General features: G+C 47.6%; 1 protein-coding gene across 12 annotated transcripts in view; it reads left to right on the top strand.

The window, feature by feature from the left end:
* RNF32 (ring finger protein 32) overlaps positions 1 to 20,266 on the top strand; it is a 35,568-nt gene that overhangs the window by 5,140 nt on the left and 10,162 nt on the right. For 9 of the 12 annotated variants that reach the window (XM_070479656.1, XM_070479954.1, XM_070479696.1 and 6 more), the window contains 4 exons: positions 4,057 to 4,199; positions 8,481 to 8,513; positions 9,245 to 9,369; positions 9,495 to 9,603. In XM_070479656.1, coding sequence (XP_070335757.1) covers positions 4,057 to 4,199; positions 8,481 to 8,513; positions 9,245 to 9,369; positions 9,495 to 9,603 — 410 coding nt within the window. Of the gene's footprint in view, positions 1 to 4,056; positions 4,200 to 8,480; positions 8,514 to 9,244; positions 9,370 to 9,494; positions 9,604 to 9,767; positions 10,284 to 10,910; positions 18,425 to 20,266 lie in introns of those variants that run through there. The other 3 variants (XM_070480147.1, XM_070480116.1, XM_070480062.1) reach the window with 3 other exon arrangements.

Genomic DNA, 20,266 nt, shown 5'->3' with positions numbered 1-20,266 from the left:
TGGATTTGTCCCTGCAAAGAACAGAGGAAGAATGTTCTTAATGGAGACAAAGGCATGTGCAGGCGTCTGAAGCAAGACAGCTTGGGTATTTGAGCTGCTGAAATAAGAATGAGCTGGGGCCTGGTGAGCGAGGGTGGGGCAGAAGGAGAGACTGGGGAAAAAACAGGAGGGGACGATTAGGAGACGGGCTTGTGGTGTAACACTTTTGTTGTGATGAAATATACATAATTATCAAGTTTACCACTTCAGCATTTTTAGGTGTGTAGTTCAGTGGCAGTGAGTGCACTCCCACTGCCCAGCAATCATCACCACTGTCCGTCCCCAGAACGTCTTCATCCTCCCAGACTCTGCCCACTTAAACACGCCCAGCCCCTCTCCCCACCTCGGCACCCACGGGTTTCCTCTCAGTCTCTGAGAATCTGACCACTTTGGATCAGTCGTTTGGTATCTGTCCTTTCGTGTCTGGCTTGCTGCTCTCGGCATAACGCCTTCAGGGTTCGAGCCGACAGCTGCAGCACTGTCAGAACCTCCTCCTTGTTTAGGCCTGAACGCCGTCTGCTTGCCGGCATACAGCACGTCTGTCCCTTCCGTCGGGGGATGCTTGAGTTGTCTCCTCTTTCAGTTACCGCGAATGGTGCTGCCAGGAAGCTTTTTGTACAAATACCTGTTTGAGTCTCCGCTTTCCATCCTTTGGGGCATGTGCCGAGAAGAGGAATTGCTGGAGCGTGTGGTAATTCTATATTTAATTTTTTGAGAAACCGATGCTGGGCCGGGAGAGGAGGTTTGCTGGGGACCTGGTGGCGGAGGGCGGCTGGCGGGTGGAGAAGGAGCCAGAGGCCTGCGGGCGGGAGCTGCCCTGTGAAGGGGAGCCCGGGGCCCCCACAGTGCCAGACGGAAGCTCCGACCTTCTCCCCGGAACTGCTCACAGCGCTAGTCCCGTCCTAGATGCGGTGTCGCACAGGAAGTGCGCAGCTTGGAGCACGAGACAGTGGTTAGTGACGGCCTTCCGTCTCACGGTTTACAGAAACCACCAGGAGCCTCGGCACCGTCGCCTGAGGCTGTAAATTACACCAGCCTCCCGACTTGGAGTAAAGGAGTCATTCTTTCAGGACCTCTGAATGAAAAACACATCTTAGCATTATGTATGTTAGCTACTAGTGAGGTGGGTCTATTAGGGGAAGCACACTAACTGAAACCGCCCACCCTGGCCAGGCACCATAGTGACCATTTGCCTGAGATGTTTTATGACAAGAGGTCCTGGAAAGGAACACGGAAGTAATAAGCCACTCCCCACCGGAAGAGTGCGGGAAAGGTCAAAAGGAGACGCCACGTGGCCGACACCTCCCAGAATCCTCCTCTCTGGCCTCCATCTTGGCTGAACAGGGCCGCACCACCAGGAAGGACTCTGAGTCAGAAGGATTGGGTAAGACACCCCGGAAACTAACCCCATCACCATCAAACCCGAGACGGCAAGCCACGTGGCAGAGCAGTTCTCCTGGGTTCCCTGGCCCTCCTGCTCTCCAGCCGGGTGCCCCTTCCCAATAAAACCTCTGGCTTTGTCAGACATGTGTCCCCTCGGGCAATTCATTTCCGAGGGTTAGACAAGAACCCAGTTTCGGACCCTGGAAGGGGTACCACACACTCTTAACTGTTGTCCAAACCTAATACCGCTCTTGGGTTCCCATCTTTTCTTGCTGACATGCTGGAGTTCTCAGCATCCTCTTTGTCTGAACCCCATGTTGACTTCGCCACAGAGACTATCCTCTCCAGGTCTGTGTCTGATCATATATTTGAACACTCTTCTCTCCAACTACTGTTTTGTCTAACAGTTTTTCCTCTTTATGATTTGGGGGATTTCCATCCTTACCCATCCTTGAAATCACAAAGATGTCCCTGTCTTTTCTTCACTACCTTTGAAGTTTTGCATTTCACTTAGATCTCAGCCCAGTTTATTTTGCAAATGATTTGGGGAACATTATTTCATATAACGATTAAAGTTAGATTCTTCCCTCAAATCATGAGCCATGCTTTCTTAGCTGGCTTGTGGCACCACGTTGTGCAGGCAGTGAGTTTTCCGTGTTTATTCGAGAGACGGAGAGGGAGAGTGTGCATGATTTGGGGCTTCTGTTTCTATGTCAGTATCTCACTGTTTTCATTCATAAAATTTTGTAATGTGCCGTAATAACTCATAGGAAAAGTGCCAAAATCTGTCCCCCAGAATGTCTTCCAAAAATATACTCTCTCAGTACATTAAAATACAATAGGTAACCTTTCATTTTATCTTCATGGAGACATTCTTTCTAGAACCTTCCACCATTCCTCTCGCATCTGGACAGTTGCTCTGTGGGCCTGGTGTGGCGCTGTGGCCCTGGGCCTCTGCTCAGCACCCTCCTGTGGACTGCAGCCCTGAGGCTCTCCTGCCCCTTAGCTTTCTGCACCCTGCAGTGCCGTTGTAGAAGGTACTTCTGGGAAAGAGTGCGTGAGAGGCCACATCCAGGCGTGCAGACAGGAGACACCTGTGTTCTGCCCCGACGTGGACCGTCGCTGATAAGAGATTCTCACATGTAAAGCTTTGTCTCACAATTCTGGAAGGGCTGCTTCCTGGCGTCTGTGTTGCTGTGGATGCATCTGATGTGCTTCTGGCTCCTGGTCCTTGGGGATCTTTTTCTGCCTCTGCAGCTTCACAGAGACTGGACTTGTGTGAGTCTTTGGTTCGGCCCTTGCTGGGTCCTCTCTGACTAAAAACAGGTGTCCTCTTCTGGGAGACGTTTGGGCTATTTTCTTTAAGTTGTTTACTGTCCAGTTTCTTTTCATTCTGGAACACCTGTCTTTCAGATGTCAGACTTATCCTTGAGTTTCCTTATTTTCTGCCTCCTCCTGTACCGTATTTTCCTACTTTGAGATATCTTAACTTCCTCCTGCGGTCTTTTGGTTGACTCACGTATTTCTAATGGACACTAAAACGTTTCCATCTTCGAGAGCTCTTTCTTGTACCCTAAGCGGGCCTGTCGAGGCCTCCCGTTCTTGTTCTGTAGACCTAGCACTTCACTCTCTGTCCCTGAAGGCGGCCCTGTGGGCCTCAGTGGCCTGGGGGCGGGGTGGGGAAGCTGTGCTCACGCCCCCACCCCCGCTCTCCCGAGCTCCTCGAAATTCCTTCTCCAGAATGAGTGCTTCCGCTGGAACAGATGCTCTGGGCCTGCACTAGGGTAGACATGCAGCCGACCCTCAAACGTGGCTGAGGCAAGGACTGATCCTAACAGTAACTACGTCATAAGAAGTTTTTAGCAAGGGAAGAACTGGGTTGATGCTCATGTTACAAAGGTCACTGGCAGCAGAAACAAGCAAAATTGGAGGAAGGCAATGCCGAAGGCTGAGAGAGAAGTTAGCTGAGAAATGAGGAGACCTTTGGCCAACACCTGTGAAAAATTTGTAAAATAGGATATCAGCCCAGCTTGCTTTATAGAATCATTGTGAAAATGAAATAGATATGTGGAATTCTTTGTAAATAAAAACAACATAAATCTAAGATATCATTCATCTTGAGAGTCCTTGGACAGCAAGGAGATCCAACCAATCCATCCTAAAGGAAATCAACCCTGAAAATTCACTGGAAGGATTGATGCCGAAGCTGAAGCTCCAATACTTTGGCCACTTGATGCAAAGGGCTGACTCATTGGAAAAGCCCCTAACGCTGGGAAAGATTGAGGGCAGGAGGAGAAGTGGATGACAGAGGATGAAATGGTTGGATGGCATCACGGACTCGATGGACATGAGTTTGAGCAAGCTCCGGGCGTTGGTGATGGACAGGGAGGCCTGGCATGCTGCAGTCCATGGGGCTGCAAGGAGTTGGACATGACTGACTGACTGAAGAACACCAGATTATTCTCCTTGACTTCTGTGCACCCATATAAAAGCAGCATTCTAAGTACAGTGGAATGAAGTAAGTAATGTGAGTGTTTTGCCTTAATACTTGCAAAATAATGTCATTGAAATGATGCATGAGTTACCACCCTGTAAAACGCACTGGACTCACATTCCCTGTTGTTTGAACTTCAGCACAGAAGTTGGGCCTCTTTGACCCTCCCCCATTGCCACTGTCGGCGGATGAATGGGCCAGAGTGAAGCAGAGATCCGTGGAGCAGGGAGACTCCACGCAGCCGTGCCCGATATGCAGAGAGGAGTTTGGACTTCACCCGCAGGTGTTTAACGTGAGCCTTAGATAAGCAGGCCTACGGGGCGTTCTCCAGTGACTGGACTCTGAACTGGGGATTAAGAGGGTCCACGCTTCTTTCTTCCAGTCTCTTCCTCCTATTTGATCCTCAAAGACTCAACATTTTCTTTTCCATTAGTTAAGTTTGTATATGAGAAAGAGCTAAACACCCTCCCTGAACACTCTTATTTACTGATTGCTCTTAATTCTCAAGTACAGAGTTTGTACGGGACTGTTCCCACTCCACTGGCCATGCGCAGCGGGGGTGGGGGAACCCAGTTGGCAAGTTGCACAGAGCAGAAGAGTGGGGATCATTTATGTTGTTTCAAGAATTGAAATCCTAAAAGGAAAACTGAGCTTGAATATCTCCAAAGAATCTGTGGGAGGATCTTTAAGTAAAATCTTATAACAATCTTTATTATGAAAGTTTACCATAGTAAGACTGATGATAATATAGATAATATAGTATCAGTCTATGTCATAGGTTTTTTTTTTTCCTGTACATACTTTGTCTAATTAAACTTCAATCTCCTGAAAGTTAAGGGGCTCTGCTATTTCTAGAATCTTTTGTTGTTTTAGCTAATGACCACCCTGAGTAATTTCTCTCATATGTAGCATTATGCTTCCTACACAGAGGCACTTGGAACTTTGCTTTTAAAAAAAGAAAATACAGCAAATATATTTAAAAGCAGGCTTAGAATTCACAGCCTAGCAATCCCAGGCTTCATCTACCAACCTGACACATAAACTCTCAAACTTCATTTGTTTTAATGAGTTTTTATGGTTAATGAGTTATTTCACAATCATAAACTTTTGTTCTTTACTAATTTGAACTCACACATTATTTTAAACATACTTATTATGTTCTAGTTCTCTATCAAGACCTAATCTCTTGTGTACATGGAAGTTGGTTATTTCAGAAAGATTGTGGTCCTTAAAGCATGGAAGTAGCTCTGGGACGATTTACCATTTAGTTAATGAGCTAATAAAGCCGAGAGGAGTCTTTCTGGCCCCAACAACCTCTTCCTTAATTGTGCTGCAGACACTTGGTCCAGTGGTGATGTGAAGAAGGAAATCTTGAAGCTGAGTATCTGAAGGGGGACTGGAATGTCACACATCCAGCATTTCTCCCTTTCTGCTGTTTATAAATGTCTCACTGTAATATTTTTGGTTACAGATATAGACACGTGTGTCTTTTGCATTTCAAGTTTTAGTTGTCAGGTTTAGCTTTTTCCTTTGTTGTTGTTCAGTTATTAAGTCATGTCTGACTCTTTGCAACCCCACAGACTGTAGCCCATCAGACATCTCTGTCCATGGGATTCTCTAGGCAAGAATACTGGAGTTGGTTGCCATTTCCTCCTCCAGGGGATCTTCCTCACCCAGGGATTGGATCCCAGTCTCTTGAATTGGCAGGCACATTCTTCACCACTGAGCCACCTGGGAAGCCCAGTTTTTCCTTAGTCAGCATTTTCCCGACATTTGATCAGTTCAGCTCATGTGTCTCTGAGGTGGGCTTTATATCCCTTACAGATGAGGAAATAAACAATTCCCATGATTCATGGCAGGTTGCCTCAGGACGTGTACTGAGCAGGGCTGGGGTCCAACCCTGACTTCTAGGACACTTTCAGTGTGTTTACTACCACTGAGTCATTCAGTTTTCTTATCTCAGAGAATGTTTGCCAATAACAACTATTTATGAACATTTAATAGTATATTTTAAATATACAGAGTTCAGTTCAGTTGCTCAGTCATGTCTGACTCTTTGTGACCCCATGGACTGCAGCAAGCCAGGCCTCCCTGTGCATCACCAACCCCCAGAGCGTGCTCAGACTCATGTCCATTGCATCAGTGATGCCATCCAACCATCTCATCCTCTGTTGTCCCCTTCTCCTCCTCCTCCTCCTGCCTTCAATCTTCTCCCAGCATCAGAGTCTTTTCCAATGAGTCTGTTCTTCCCATCAGGTGGCCAAAGTATTGGAGTTTCAGCTTCAGCATCAGTCCTTCAAATGAATATTCAGGACTGACTTCTTTTAGGATTGACTGGTTGGATCTCCTTGCATTCCAAGGGACTCTCAAGAGTCTTCTCCAACATCACAGTTCAAAGGCATCAACTCTTCGGCGCTCAGCTTTCTTTATAGTCCAGCTCTCACATCCATACATGACTACTGGAAAAACCATAGCTTTTACTAGATGGACCTTTGTTGGCAAAGTAATGTCTCTGCTTTTTAATATGCTGTGTAAGTTAGTCATAGTTTTTCTTTTAATCTTTAATTAGCTTTTTAATCTTTAAGGAACAAGCATCTTTTAATTTCATGGCTTCACTCACCATCTGCAGTGATTTTGGAGCCCCCAAAAATTAAATCTCTCACTGTTTCCATTGTTTCCCCACCTATTTGCCATAAAGTGGTGGGACCAGATGCCATGATCTTAGTTTTGTGAATGTTGAGTTTTAAGCCAACTTTTTCACTCTCCTCTTTCACTGTCATCAAGAGGCTTTTTAGTTCTTCTTCACTTTCTGTCATAACGGTGGTGTCATCTGCATATCTGAGGTTATTGATATTTCTCCCGGCAATCTTAATTCCAGCTTGTGCTTCATCCAGCCTAGCATTTCTCATGATGTACTCTGCATATAAGTTAAATAATCAGGGTGACAATATACAGCCTTGATGTACTGCTTTCCTAATTTGGAACCAGTCTGTTGTTCCATGTCTGGTTCTAACTTGCTTCTTGACCTGAATGCAGATTTCTCAGGAGGGAGGTCAGGTGGTCTGGTATTCCCATCTCTTTAAGAATTTTCCACAGTTTGTTGTGATCCACACAGTCAAATGTTTTGGCATAGTCAATAAAGCAGAAGTGGATGTTTTTTCTGGAACTCTCTTGTTTTTTGTGTAATCCAACGGATGTTGGCAATTTGATCTCTGGTTCCTCTGCCTTTTCTAAATCAAGCTTGAACATCTGGAAGTTCACGATTCATGTACTGTTGAAGTGTGGTTGGAGAATTTTGAGCTAGACTAGATGGACCTTTGTTGACAAAGTAATGTCTCTGCTTTTTAATATGCTATCTGGGTTTGTCATAGCTTTTCTTCCAAGAAGCAAGCTTAAACGGTGATAATTTAAAAGGACCCACATTAATGAGTTTTTGCAATTTAGGCTTCTTGGTGGCAGTAAGTTTCAAGGATTGGTTTTAGAACTTCTGAGTTGTGTTTATTGTGCTATTTCTTCCATTCGTCCCATTAAGAAGAAAAGTATAGACTGAATAAAGGCATGATGGTGGGGTGAGGGGATGATTACTTTAAAACTGGGAGGTTTCCCCCAGACCAAGTGGCCCAGGGAAGGCATGGGGCTTCCATGCCTTCCATGCCTTGGAACATTCACTCCTGGGGAAGTTTATTTTCTGCGACCCCCTCCAGCCCAGCACCGTCAGAGAGAATTCAGAAATGTGGAGCAGGGGAGTGGACTGCATGCTGGCTGGCCTGGTCTCACCCTTCCCTGCTCCTTCCTTCCAGAAGAACCAACGGCCTTTCTTTTCATTCAGTCTAAGCTCCGTTGTCCCAGCCCAGAGTATCTTTAGACAGTCTGCATATAACATCTCACCCCAGAATATCATAGCATCACTGACTCAATGGACATGAGTCTGAGCAAACTCCAGGAGACAGTGAGGGACAGGGGAGCCTGGCGTGCTGCAGTTCTTAGGGTCATGAATGGGCACAACTGAGCGACTGAACAACAATGGAATACCATTATTCAGTGGGAATTTGGGCCACAGAAAGGTGGAATTTTCTGGCAACCACGCTTGCCCTGCGTTTAAAGGAGAAAGGTAATTCATGTGTCTCTGGGATTTACTGCTCATTAGAGAGTGCAGTTGAGTTGAACAGAGTCCTAAGAAAAGGTGTTTGCTTTCTGTCCTCTGCACCCCGCCCCCAGCCTGGGTCCCTGCCAGCTGTGCTCAGAATAGAATCTGCCCAGAAATATTTCTCTTTTATAATCATCTCATTTTTAAATATACACTTGTTCTGTAGCAAACTTCACGTGTTTGTTTGATGTTTCAGATTGTTGTTAAGTTTCTCTTGTTGAGATTATATACCCGTGCCATGCTAAACTTTAACTCCAAATATTGTAAATATCAAGGTTGTTAAATCTGCTTCTTAACTTTTTCAAAGAAGCAACACAGCTTACCTTTTAAAGAGTCAGAACTTTTAATTAATGCATTTATGCTGCTTCTCCTTTAAACTGATTTAAACTTCAAACCCCGTTTGTCTTCTCTGAACAGGTGCTGCTCTCCTGCTCCCACGTGTTCCACAGGGTGAGGAGCCCCTGCCCGCCCCGCGCCCCCAGGGGCACACGGCACCCTCCCAACTCAGAGGGTTGGGGCCGTCTCTCACTTTGCTGTTTAGTCCCTCAGTCGGGTACAACTCTTTTCGACCCCGTGGACTGTGGCCCACCAGACTCCTCTGTCCATGGAATTTTCCAGACATGGATACTGGAGTGGGTTGCCATTTCCTCCTCCAGGGGATCTTCCCCACCCAGGGATCGAACATGTGTTGGCAGGCAGATTCTTTACCACTGAGCAACCAGGGAAGCCCTCTCTCACTTTCCGGCTCCTGAAAAGAGCCATTTATTTTATCCCTATGATTTTAGACTAGAGTAGGACTCATCCTGTTTTGAGAATTGTGAATTCTCCATGGCGTTAGAGCCGCAAATGTCCCTACAGAGAGTGTGGTTAGTGACGACCGCCAGCGTGGGCGAGCACCCGCTCCCGCCGAGTTCACTACCCGGTCTCCTGAACGCAGGGACCATCCACCTTCACACAGGGGTGCTCAGAAATGTTTGATGTGCCTGCATGTACATTCTTGTAAAATATCATTTTTCATGAGGAAGGTGTTAACGTCTGATGAAACTTCTTCCCTTCATAATCTAAATTGGACTAAGTCTCATAATTATGTGAGAAAAAGAACACTATAATTACATGAGAAGTAAAACGTGTTGTTTCTGCGTAATTACTCGTGAAATTTCAAGTGAAATGTTTTCCTTCAGGCTTGCCTTCAGGCTTTTGAAAAGTTCACAAATAAAAAAACGTGTCCTCTCTGTAGAAAGAACCAGTACCAAACCCGGGTGATCTGCGATGGGGCCCGACTCTTCAAAATCAAGTGTGCGACCAGGTGAGCGGCCGAGCCCCGGGACGTGTCCCAGCCGCGCGGGAGCAGGCCTGCCCCGGGCGCGCTCCGGGGGCTGCGCGGTGGGGGTCTTCCCTGTGGCCCGGGGCTGACGGTGCCCTGTGCCCTAGGATCCAGGCGTCCTGGCGCGGACACGTGGTCAGGAGGTGGTACCGGGACCTGAGGAGGACGGTGCCGCCCACAGATGCCAAGCTGAGGAGGAAGTTCTTTGAAGCCAAGGTGGGTGTGACCCCGACGCCGCCGGCGGCTCCCCTGCCCGCAGCTCGCGGCGCCTGCGGGGGGCCCGTGACACCCTGAGCCGGGCTTCAGCTTTGGGCTCTTTTAAACGGTGGGATGCCGGCCCCGTAAACTGGCTCTCTAACCCGGATGGTAAATACTTTAAGATTTCCTTTTCTAGTCACCTCATAAAAGAAAGAGAAGTCGCTCAGTCGTGTCCAACTCTTTGCGACCCCAGGGACTGTAGCCCACCAGGCTCCTGCGTCCATGGGGTTCTCCAGGCAAGAGTACTGGAGTGGGTTGCCATTTCCTTCTCCATCATAAAACTTGTAAAATTGGATAAGGTGAAATTCAGAGCAAGCGTTTGTGTGTCCACCTTATGACAACGATTTAGATAAACTCATCTCTTCAGAGAAAAGAAAGGAAACGGGCTCAAGTTTTCACACCTCCTGAGCAACGGATGGACCTCCTGGCGTCACCAAAATGCGAGAGAGTTTTAGAAATAAATAACTGTGGTTTCTGCCTTTTCCTTTAACCAGTTTTTACCTGTTTGGGTTTTTTTTTTTTTTGGTCTGTTTAACAACTTTCCATACGCGCCTCATACAGAAAGGCACAGAAAGGCCAGGCACAGAAGAGGGGCCAGCCCCGACCTGCCTCCCAGCTCTGCGGCCTCGGGCGACACCCCGGCTCCTGCCTGGGGCCCCGTCTGTGCTGCGAAGGAGGGTGGAGCCCACAGCGGGCACCGGAGACCATGTTTACTGTAAACATTACTGTATCATTCGGGTCTGTCTGTGTGCGGCCTTAGAGTAGTGCGATTCCGTAATTTGTAGACGCGCCCTGTATAAGAGGATGGCGTTGTGACTGTGTCACCTGGAATCACTGAGGCAAACCTGCACTGTTATCTGTTATCTGTGGACGCTCCACTCCCGTTTATTTCCATCCTTTCTAAAGGCATCTGTCTTCTAGCCTGCACTCCCACGTGGGATAATGAGCGATAGGAAGTTACCCTTCGCCATGCACGGGGTGCCCTCTCTCCTGCCGTGTGATTCCTTGTGTCGAGAGCCTAAGGACTGAGCCCCGTGCGCTGGGGAGGGGGTCGCCGTGGGCCGTTGTCTGAGCTCCTGCCCGACCTCAGGCTGCAGGGCTGATGTCCGTGCATCTCAGGACCCCACCATCCTTCTGCGTGCCTGGAGTTGCGGAAGGGGGGGGGGGGGGCGGTCTTCTTCAGTGTCCCTGAAAGTAGATGGACTTAGCTTGACCACAAAGCAGCGATCATAACAGATTTTTCTAATGCCCTTCCTGGTCTCCAGGTAATGGTTCCAAGCAAGGTAGCTGTCAGTGTGTGCAAAAGAAAATCAGAATCATGGCTCATGTGAAGTCACCACGCCTCAGACTTAATCGAGAAAGCGCACTTGATTTGCTCGCAGGACCGGGACACCAGTAAAGGCAGCATGTGAACAAGCGACCTTAAAATACTGAGTCTCTTGATGACCCTGAGGTTGATGCGGGTGGAGCGCCTCCCTTCTGTGGCCCAGCGCAGCCGGTTGGAGCTGCCCCGGAGCCGCCCCCTTTCCTGGCTGGTGGGATGGCCGCTGGAAGGTGGCAGAAACAGGGAGGAGGAGGCCGTGGATGGGGAATCTGGGGTCCCCCACACACCGCAGGACAGGCGCAGAGGACGTTTGGGGCAGGGGCAGGGCCTGGGCGGCTGCAGGTGCCCCCGTGAAAACCCCCGAGTTCCGTGCTGCCTGGGCCTTTCTCAAACATCCCCATTTTACAGAAGAAACAGCAGATTAGCTAAAACTCCGGATAACGGATGCGATAGAAAGAACACATTTCACCTTCACTGTTTCCTGGACAGTGAGCCTCTCCCCCGAATGGCTCAGGGAGCAGCATGCTCACCTCCTTAGTAGGTCTCAGCTCCACCGAGTCTACCATCCTCTCTAGAAAGCTTTGTCCCTTCCCCCACACGGAGTCCCTGTGCTCACCACCCCTACCCCCCACCCGAGCCTGGATGGAGCCACCCTCACTTCCTCCCCGGCCTCTGTCTCACCTCCCGCGTGTTGTGGTTCCTCTGAGCCAGTAAGCGACTGCCTCCCATGTTGGTTTTTCTTCTTCCTCTTATATTCCTTCCATGCTTTTCTGTATTCTTAGCCTGACAGTAATGCTTATCCTCTGTGTTCCTCTTAATAATTTATAATATATAATAATCATTATTATTATATATAACTATTACATATATATATGTGGGCTCTCAAATCAGAAATTATCATTTCCGCTTGGAAAAATTTAATTACAGACTCAGTAGTTGTTTTACCTTCTGTGTATATTTTTTAATTTTCATGCATCAGTTTAAGATAACTTTTGAAAGCATAGACTACCCTTTGTGTTCACATGGAGCAGAGTCGAGCGGCTCAGCCGGCTGTACACACGCATGCCACATACTTCAGATTACTCTTCCCCAGAAGCATTTTAACTTAGTGAAGTTATACTCCTACTTTGTTGCACAAATAGGCATTTTATAATTGCCTCTTTCAATTTATGAAATCTAGAATCCCCGGCTCTCTCTGCTGGTTTCCTAAATCTTCTCCACAATTATTTCACAGCTCACCCCAGCCCACTTATCCCATTTGGCCATGAACAATCGACATCTGTAAACCCAAACCTCATTTTCAATAAATGAAGACTGCATTTACGTCAGGTAGTAGATTGGCGAAAGTGTACACTCCTGTCCCTGCTCCTGACGGCTGATAATGGTAGAGGCCTTGTATACGTAAATGCCTACCTAGGAAGAGCCCAGAGATCGTCCTTTATGATATAGACCACTTCTTATCATTTATTGAATGACTCTTGTGATTTGATGACTTTTTCTTCCTCTTCCAACTTGATGGACTCACTTCCTGAGCTATAAGTATGATCTTGCTGTTCAGTCGCTCAGTCGTGTCCAACTCTTTGTGACCCCATGGACTGTAGCACGCCAGGCCTCCCTGTCCATCACCATCTCCCAGAGCTTGCTCAAACTCATGTCCATCAAGCCGGTGGTGCCATCCAACCATCGCATCCTCTGTTGTCCCCTTCTCCTCCCGTCTTCAATCTTTCCCAGCATTAGGGACTTTTCTAATGAAGAGTTCAGCTCTTCCTAGGGATGATCTAGGAAATGTTAATCTACAACTTTAAATGCCAGCATGCTTGTGTGGAGTCTGAGAGGTGATTAAACTAGGTCTCTGAGTTTCACATCACCCAGGAGTCTATAGATACACCCAGAGATGTACACAGATGACAGTTTGAGAACCGTATCAGTAAGTTACTATGAGCTACTGGGTGAAAGATTGTTGGGGAACTGCATTTTTCACACCCAGTCTCAAAGAATCACCCCACAGATGAGTCAGAAATCTTTCAAGAGGAGGAGAAGTGCATACACTGGAAAAGTCCAGTAATGCTCTCTCAGCCCAGGGGCCACAAAGCCGGTCACTGGGCAGAGTGACCCCTGAGCCGCATGCGCACACAGAGCACTGGGGCGGAGATGCGCCTTTGCACTTTGTCAGATTATGTGGGGACTTCCAAACCAAGGAGGAAACCTTTCTGGATGTCTCCAAAGTGAGTAGACAGCAAAATTGTATGGTTCTTTGTAGGGTACGTTGAAAATTGTTATTCCAGAATCTCACCATCATAATTATTTCATGCTCTTATGACATAATTTGAAAAGGCTATCTATCACTGCACTAATCTTCCCTTGTTCCGCGCCTTTGCACTTTGACACCAAAGATGCTCCACCTGAACCCAGCCACGAGGACACCTGTGAGCAGGTGGGTCCACAATGAGAAATATTCTGTAAAACAGCTGACATCAACAGAACAGTGTCATAAAGAAGAAAAGAGGAATGTTCTGGAACAAAGTTACTTGAGAGATATAACATTTAAATGTAATGAAAAATCTTTGGCCGGATCCTAGGTCAACACTAAACATGAAAGGAACATGAAAACCAAGCAGCTGTGACAGTGCCAAAGGAGGACATTGATCTCCCCAGTAACTGACCCCAAAGACACAGAGGCCTGTGGGTTACATGGGAAAGAACTCAGTGTCCCGAGGAAGCTCAAGGAGCTACCATAAAACACAGAAAATCCGTTCAACCATCTGAGGAAAGAGAAATTTAACAGAGTGATAGAAAAATTAAAAAGAACCAAGCAAATTCTGGAGCTGAAGTATACAATGAATGAAATGAAAGAAAAAAAAAAAAAACCTTTAATAGAAGGCATAAACATTAGAATGGTTCAAACAGAAGAGTGTGAGTTAGAAGACAAAACTTCTGAAATTATTCAGTAAGAGGAGAACAAAGAAAAAAAAGTGACGAAGGTATGTGTGATCCTTGGAATACATTAGAAGAAACAATTTGTAAATTGTTAGAGTCCCAGAAGAAGAGAGGAAGAAGGAGGCAGATAGTATATAAAGAAACAATGGCTGAGAACTTCCCAGATGGGGGAGGGATTTAGACGTCCAAGTTGGTAAACCTCATAGGTCACCAAACAAACTCAATTTAAAGAGATGTTCTCCAAGACACATTATAATAACTGTCAAAAATCAAAGACAGCATCTTAAAAGCAGCAAGAGAAAATAAGCTTATAACTAACTTAACAAGAAAATGCCCACAGGCTATCGGTGGGTCTCAGCAGACTCACAGGCCAGAAGGCGATATATTCAAGGTGATAAAAAGAAAAAAAACTGCCGAGCAAGAACACTTCACTAGCAAAGACGTCCTCCAAAAGTGAGGGAGAGGTGACAGAGCCTGCCCCGAACAGATGGGGGCTGGGGGACCTCGGCTCTAGGCCTGCCTCCCAAGACATGGTGAGTTTTTCAGGCTGAACGCTCATTTCAGGAAGGATGCTAATTAGTGACATGCACGTGTGTGTGCTCAGTCATGTCTGACGCTATGGCCTTTGGACTGTAGCCACCAGGCTCCTTTGTCCATGTCCATGGGCTTGCCCAGGCCAGAATACTGCAGCAGGCTGCCCTTCCCTCCTCCAGGCAATCTTCCTGACTCAGAGACCGAACCCTTGCCTCTTGTGTCTCCTGCACTGGCAGGTGTATTCTTTACTACTGCACCACCTGGGAAGTCCAGTTAGTAACATGGGAACACACAAAAGAAAGCGCATTGTCAAATTCAGAATACTCTTGGTACTGTAATATTGTGCTATGTTACTCCCTTATAAAGGTTAAAGAACAAAGTATTAAAAATAACTGTAGCTACAGTAATTTGTCAGCGAATATATTTGTCAGTACTATAAAAAGATGAACATTATATAGTATTTGTCAATACTATAAAAAGATGTCAATTGTGACATCAAAAATGTAAAAGGGGGAAGTAAAAGGGTGGAGTGTATACAGTGAAAGTTATCAGTGTAGAACAGACTTGTATCTCTACAGTGTTTTATGTAAGCCTCGTGGTAAGCACACACCAAAACCCTGCCGTAGACACACTGAGTTACAGAGAAGGGGAGAGAGCCTCCACTCTGCAGGACCGCCCGTCCACAGCGGACCAGCGGGGGAGGAAGAGGAAGACGGGAGCGAGGGACAGGCGGGGGGCGGCGGGCGCGTCCGGAAGTCCTTACCCAGCAGCGCTGACTCTCCATGTGAGTGAATTCATTTGTCCAATCACAGGCATAGAGTGAGCAAATGGATTAAAAAGCAAAACTGCCTACAGAGAAACTTGCTGCACCATTAAGGGCACAAGTAGGCGCAAACTGAAAGGACAGAGAAAGATGTTCCAGGCAGGCGGAAACCAAGAGACAGCAGGAGCAGCTGTGCTCCTGTCAGACAGGAGAGATGTGCGAGCTGTGGCCAGCAGCGGCGAGCACTGGGTAAGAAGGAGCGGTGCGTCCGTCCACAGGATGCGGCCAGAATGCACCCAAGATGGGCTAAAGATTAAAGCCCGAAACCACAAAACTCTTAAAAAAAAGCACACGGGGGATCTTGGCACTGATCTTGGCAATGATGTTTTTGGATACAACACCAAAAGCACAGGCAACAAAAGCAGAAATAAATGGTCCACCTGCAACTATCACAACACTGTTATATCGGCTATACTCCAACACAAAATAAAGCGTTTAATCAAAAACATAATCAGCTAGAGGGGAAAGGGGGGAAGAGAGAAGAGAAGTTAGGGATGGAAGCCAGATTTCTCTGAAAGTGTTCAGTTGGTGTTTTTATTTATTAAATGTTCTTAATAACTAAAAATTAATAAATAAGCTACATAAAAATAAATAGCTTCTGCACATCACTGGAAACAGTCTACAAAATGAGAAGAGACAACCTGAAGAATGGGAGAAAATATTTGCAAATCATAAATCTCATAAGGGGGTTGTATTCAAAATATATAAAGAACTCATACAACTCAACAGCCAAAAAACCCAGCCATCTGATTTTTTTTAAATGGGCAGAGGCAGTGACTAGACACTCCTCTGAAGAAGACATACACATGGCCAACAGGTGCATGAAAAAGGTGTTCAGCCTCAGTAATCATCAGGGAAATGCAAGTCAGCATCACGGTGATACCACCTCCCGTCTGTTAGAATGACTGTAACGAAAAGGCAAGAAAGAACGAGTATTGGCGAGGATGTGGAGGAAAGGGAAGTTCTGGGTGCTGTTGGTGGGAATATAAATAGGTACAGCCTCGATGGAGAACTGCATGGAGATACTAAAGCTTGAGTAAAAGTGGGACTACCAAAGACTGCCATACCACCCAGCAGTTCCATTCCTGGGCCTCCGACCATCTAAAGGAGAAATCAAGAGCTCAGAGAGACTTCTGCACACCCATGTTCATGGCAGCATTGTGCACGACGGCCACGACCCAGAAGCAGCCTGAGTGTCGGTCAACAGATGAATGGACGAGGAAGACGTAGCCCGCATACAGTGGAATTCAGCCATGAGAAAGCAAGCAAGCCTACAATTGGCACCAACACACGTGAGCCTTGAGGACGGTATGCTAAGGGACATAAACCAGACAGAGAAATACGATGTGATCCCACTTGTATGTGAAACCCGCGGAAGTGGAACTGGCAAAAACAGAGTAGAATGGCGGTGGCCAGGGCCATGGGCAGAGGGGTGGGTGAGGGGAGACGCCAGTCCGAGGGCAGCGTCCGGCGCTCAGCCTGGCAATGGCAGTCAGCAACACTGTATCAGATGCTTGAACGCTGCCCTGAATGTACATCGGACATGTCCTCACCACAGACAGGAAATGGTGTTAACTCACCCTTCTGTTCTTAAGAGACTTGGGCTCAAGCCCTGGGGTGAGACGAGCCCCTGGAGGAGGGCCTGCCAGCACACTCCAGTATTCTCACCTGTGGGCTGCGGTCTGTGGGCTGTGGTCCACGGGGTCCCGGAGAGTCGGCTTAGCACGCACGCAGCCTCCTGTGGTGATCACTTCCCAACATGTAAGTGCATTGAGTCATCACACTGTAACCTGGAAACTTTCACCACGTTATACATCAGTTCTGTCCCAATATATATAAAACTTCGGTAACTGAGATTCTTGTGAAACGACTGACGGACAGGTGATGAACCAGTAGAAAGTCACCCACCTCAGTGTCCAGAGATTCTAAGTCTACAGTAAGGACTTAGACTTCTTCACAGCAGATCACTGAAGAAAAAGACTTATTGAAAAGAACAGTTAATGTCGGCATTTACATGAAGGAGAAAAACAGACATTATTACGTTATACCTTATCCTCAGAAGAGTTCCCTGTTAATTATGTAAATACTTTCCAAGCGAATATATAAAATTACTAGAATGTATCAGATGACGCACCGGGCCCTGAGCTCTGCCCCACCTGGGGCCCAGGACAGCGTGGTGACCCGTGTGCGCTGGGAGCTTAGGAAGGCCTCCTGACGTTGCCGCTGGAGCCCGGGGTCGGCGGCCCCCACCGTGCCGAGCTGCTCTGCAGAAGAGCGCCAAGGACCCACCGATGGTCAAGAAGGTGAAATGATCATCTTTACTTGAGTTTTTAGTAACAACAGAGCCTCGGCTTATATTAATACAGAGACTGAAATACACACGGTATTCAGGGGTTTTGGCTATTTTCATGTGCTTTTTAAAAGATGTGATCCTTTAATAAGTATTTCTCAGTACAATACCTTAACAGCCTAATAAGAGAGATATTAGACACGAAACAACTGTGAACTCTGAGTTAGTAAAGAAAGAAGTCATTGTCCAGAGGTGACTTTACAAAGACTTTCATCTCAGCTCAAAAGGATATCCTATTTTATTAAAGATAATTCAATGGCAATTTTCTAGTGGCAGAGACTCTTGAGAGTCCCTTGGACTGCAAGGAGATCCAACCAGTCAATCCTGAAGGATTTCAACCCTGAATATTCATTGGAAGGACTGATGCTGAAGCTGAAGCGCCAACACTTTGGCCAACTGATTCGAAGAGCCGACTCACTGGAAAAGACCCTGATGCTGGGAAAGACTGAAGGCAGGAGGAGAAGGGGGCAACAGAGGGTGAGATGGTTGGATGGCATCACCGACTCAATGGACATGCGTTTGAGCAAACTCCAGGAGATGATGAAGGACAGGGAAGCCTGGTGTGCTGCAGCCCATGGGGTCACAAAGAGTTGGACACGACTGAGCAGCTGAACAGCAGTGATGGAAACAGAATTTTATTATTTTCATCAAGAAACAAATGTGCATGTCAGTTTTTTAAGAAGTTTGAACTGTTCTCCTTTAAATGCCTATAAAAATACTTTAACTTGAGCTTGTCAGTATAATGAGCCTTTCAAATCTAAAAATCACAGGTTAAGAGACTTAAAATAAAAGTGTAACTCTTGGTCCTAGATTCTCACTGTCTTCATCTTGACAGTGTTTCAGACCCAGGCGTGTGTCCCAAAGCCCAGCTTCGGAGGCATCGGGGTCTGCAGGTTCCCTAGTGATAGATCCACTAAAAGATAAAGCCCAAAGCTGCGGCAAGCAAGGGGTTCATCAAGGCCCCAGTGGGCGGGAGACCAGCCCTGTGACAGGGACATTCCAGGAGCGCCAGGCTCCTGCACGGGCCTGCCTTTGGCTCTGCCTTCTGACACCCGCGTGTTCACCCCGTCACCCTCCTCACACAGAACTGTAGATCAGTGAGCCGTGAGGGACCCAGTGTCTGAATTTCAGAAATCGGACAGTTTACAGAGCAAAATGTGCGGTAGCTACAGTATCGAATATGGTACGTTTATCATTCTCTGTGGAACTAGGGGTCCTTTAAACTGGGGGTGCCTTGTGCAACCAGAAGCTGCATTTCTAAGTTCTGTCTCCATACTGACCATGGGTGAGAGTCAATGTAAAGTCATCTTATGTTTAGTCTAAAAAAACTGAAATTGCAAATGACTAGGAGGAGGAAACTGCATGACCCACTTCACCGCCCAAGGCTGACGGACGGGTGCGTGTCGGCCCCACCGCCTCTGTGGGCCCATGAAGTCGGGGCGCTGCAGCAGGGTCCCCTCTCCTCGCAGCCCCTGCAGCTCCGTACCCCAGGGGACTCCTGCCATCCAGAGTCTGCCGGTGATCAAAGAGAAACCCGGCCTCCAGCAGACTCATTACCAACTTTCAAAAACTGTCCATTTGGCCAAGTAAGAGCTAAACCCAAGCATCACATGGAGGCCCTCAGAATCATCTCCTAAGATTGAAGGGCTGTTTCAACAGTCAGAAAGCTGGCAGTATCTGACCACACACTACAGGATATTCCTGGACACTGAAATGTCCAGCTCTAGAAGTTTCACTCCACTGAATTCCCTATTTTTTTTTTTTTTTTCCTTTTCTGGCAGATAGGTGAAAACTTCTCACCATAGCTGGGGACCACTGGCCTGGTTCCCTTTGGGGAAAAGAAGGCTAATCCACAGAAAAGGAAGGCAGAGCAGGGGTGAGACTGTGATATTTTTAGGCACCACACATGAGGAAGTGCTTGGCTCCTTTAAAGTTTCAAGACCTCACCAAGATGGATCTGTCTTTAATACCCTAGATTAGATTAGCTCCGGCCGTTCTATTTTTATAAATCAATCCGTCTTTCTCGTAAAAGAACCATGGCCTTGCGAGTGCTCGCCCTTCTGTCTCAGGGCGATTAATAAGGGGATGAATGAGGTCTTCTCCCGCCTCCGCTGCCCTGCGTCTGCTGGGTGTCAGCGATCTGGCAGAACGCAGAGGTCATCTCTCCACAGACAGTCACGCCCCCCCAGGCCCAGGTTTGTCTTGGCGGCGCTGCCTTGCCTGGAATACCCCTGGCACATTCCTGACAAGACCGAACAGGGCAGAGTGAAGCTTCGTCACACCGGAGGTCCCTCAGACACCAGGCAGGGCCGCGCTAAGGGCGGAAGGGGGTCCCCTGCTGGGCCCGAGCCCCCGGGGCAGCGTGCGGAGTGGCCCTGCGTCGGCGGCGCCCTCGGCGCGGAGGGCCGTCAGTCCGCGGCGCGCCGCAGGCCGGCCGCGCTCCCGCGCCGTCGGCTGAGCCCAGATCAAAGCCGCCCGGGAAGGTCACGAGAGCCGCCGCGCTCACGCCTGTCACAGTGTGTACAGAACACCGAGTGTCGCCCAGAATGCAGTGGTCGGTCCTTGAGTGCCTTTGATCCTTATCTGGGAGTTCTGCTAGCATATGTCATATAATTGAGGTATGGCCTTTTATTGCGGCAATTAAAACTTTTCA

This window comes from Odocoileus virginianus, chromosome 1, assembly GCF_023699985.2.
Source record: "Odocoileus virginianus isolate 20LAN1187 ecotype Illinois chromosome 1, Ovbor_1.2, whole genome shotgun sequence".
Classification (NCBI taxonomy): domain Eukaryota; kingdom Metazoa; phylum Chordata; class Mammalia; order Artiodactyla; family Cervidae; genus Odocoileus; species Odocoileus virginianus.
Note: the sequence above shows the minus strand (reverse complement) of the source record. Positions and strands in the feature narration are given on the sequence as shown.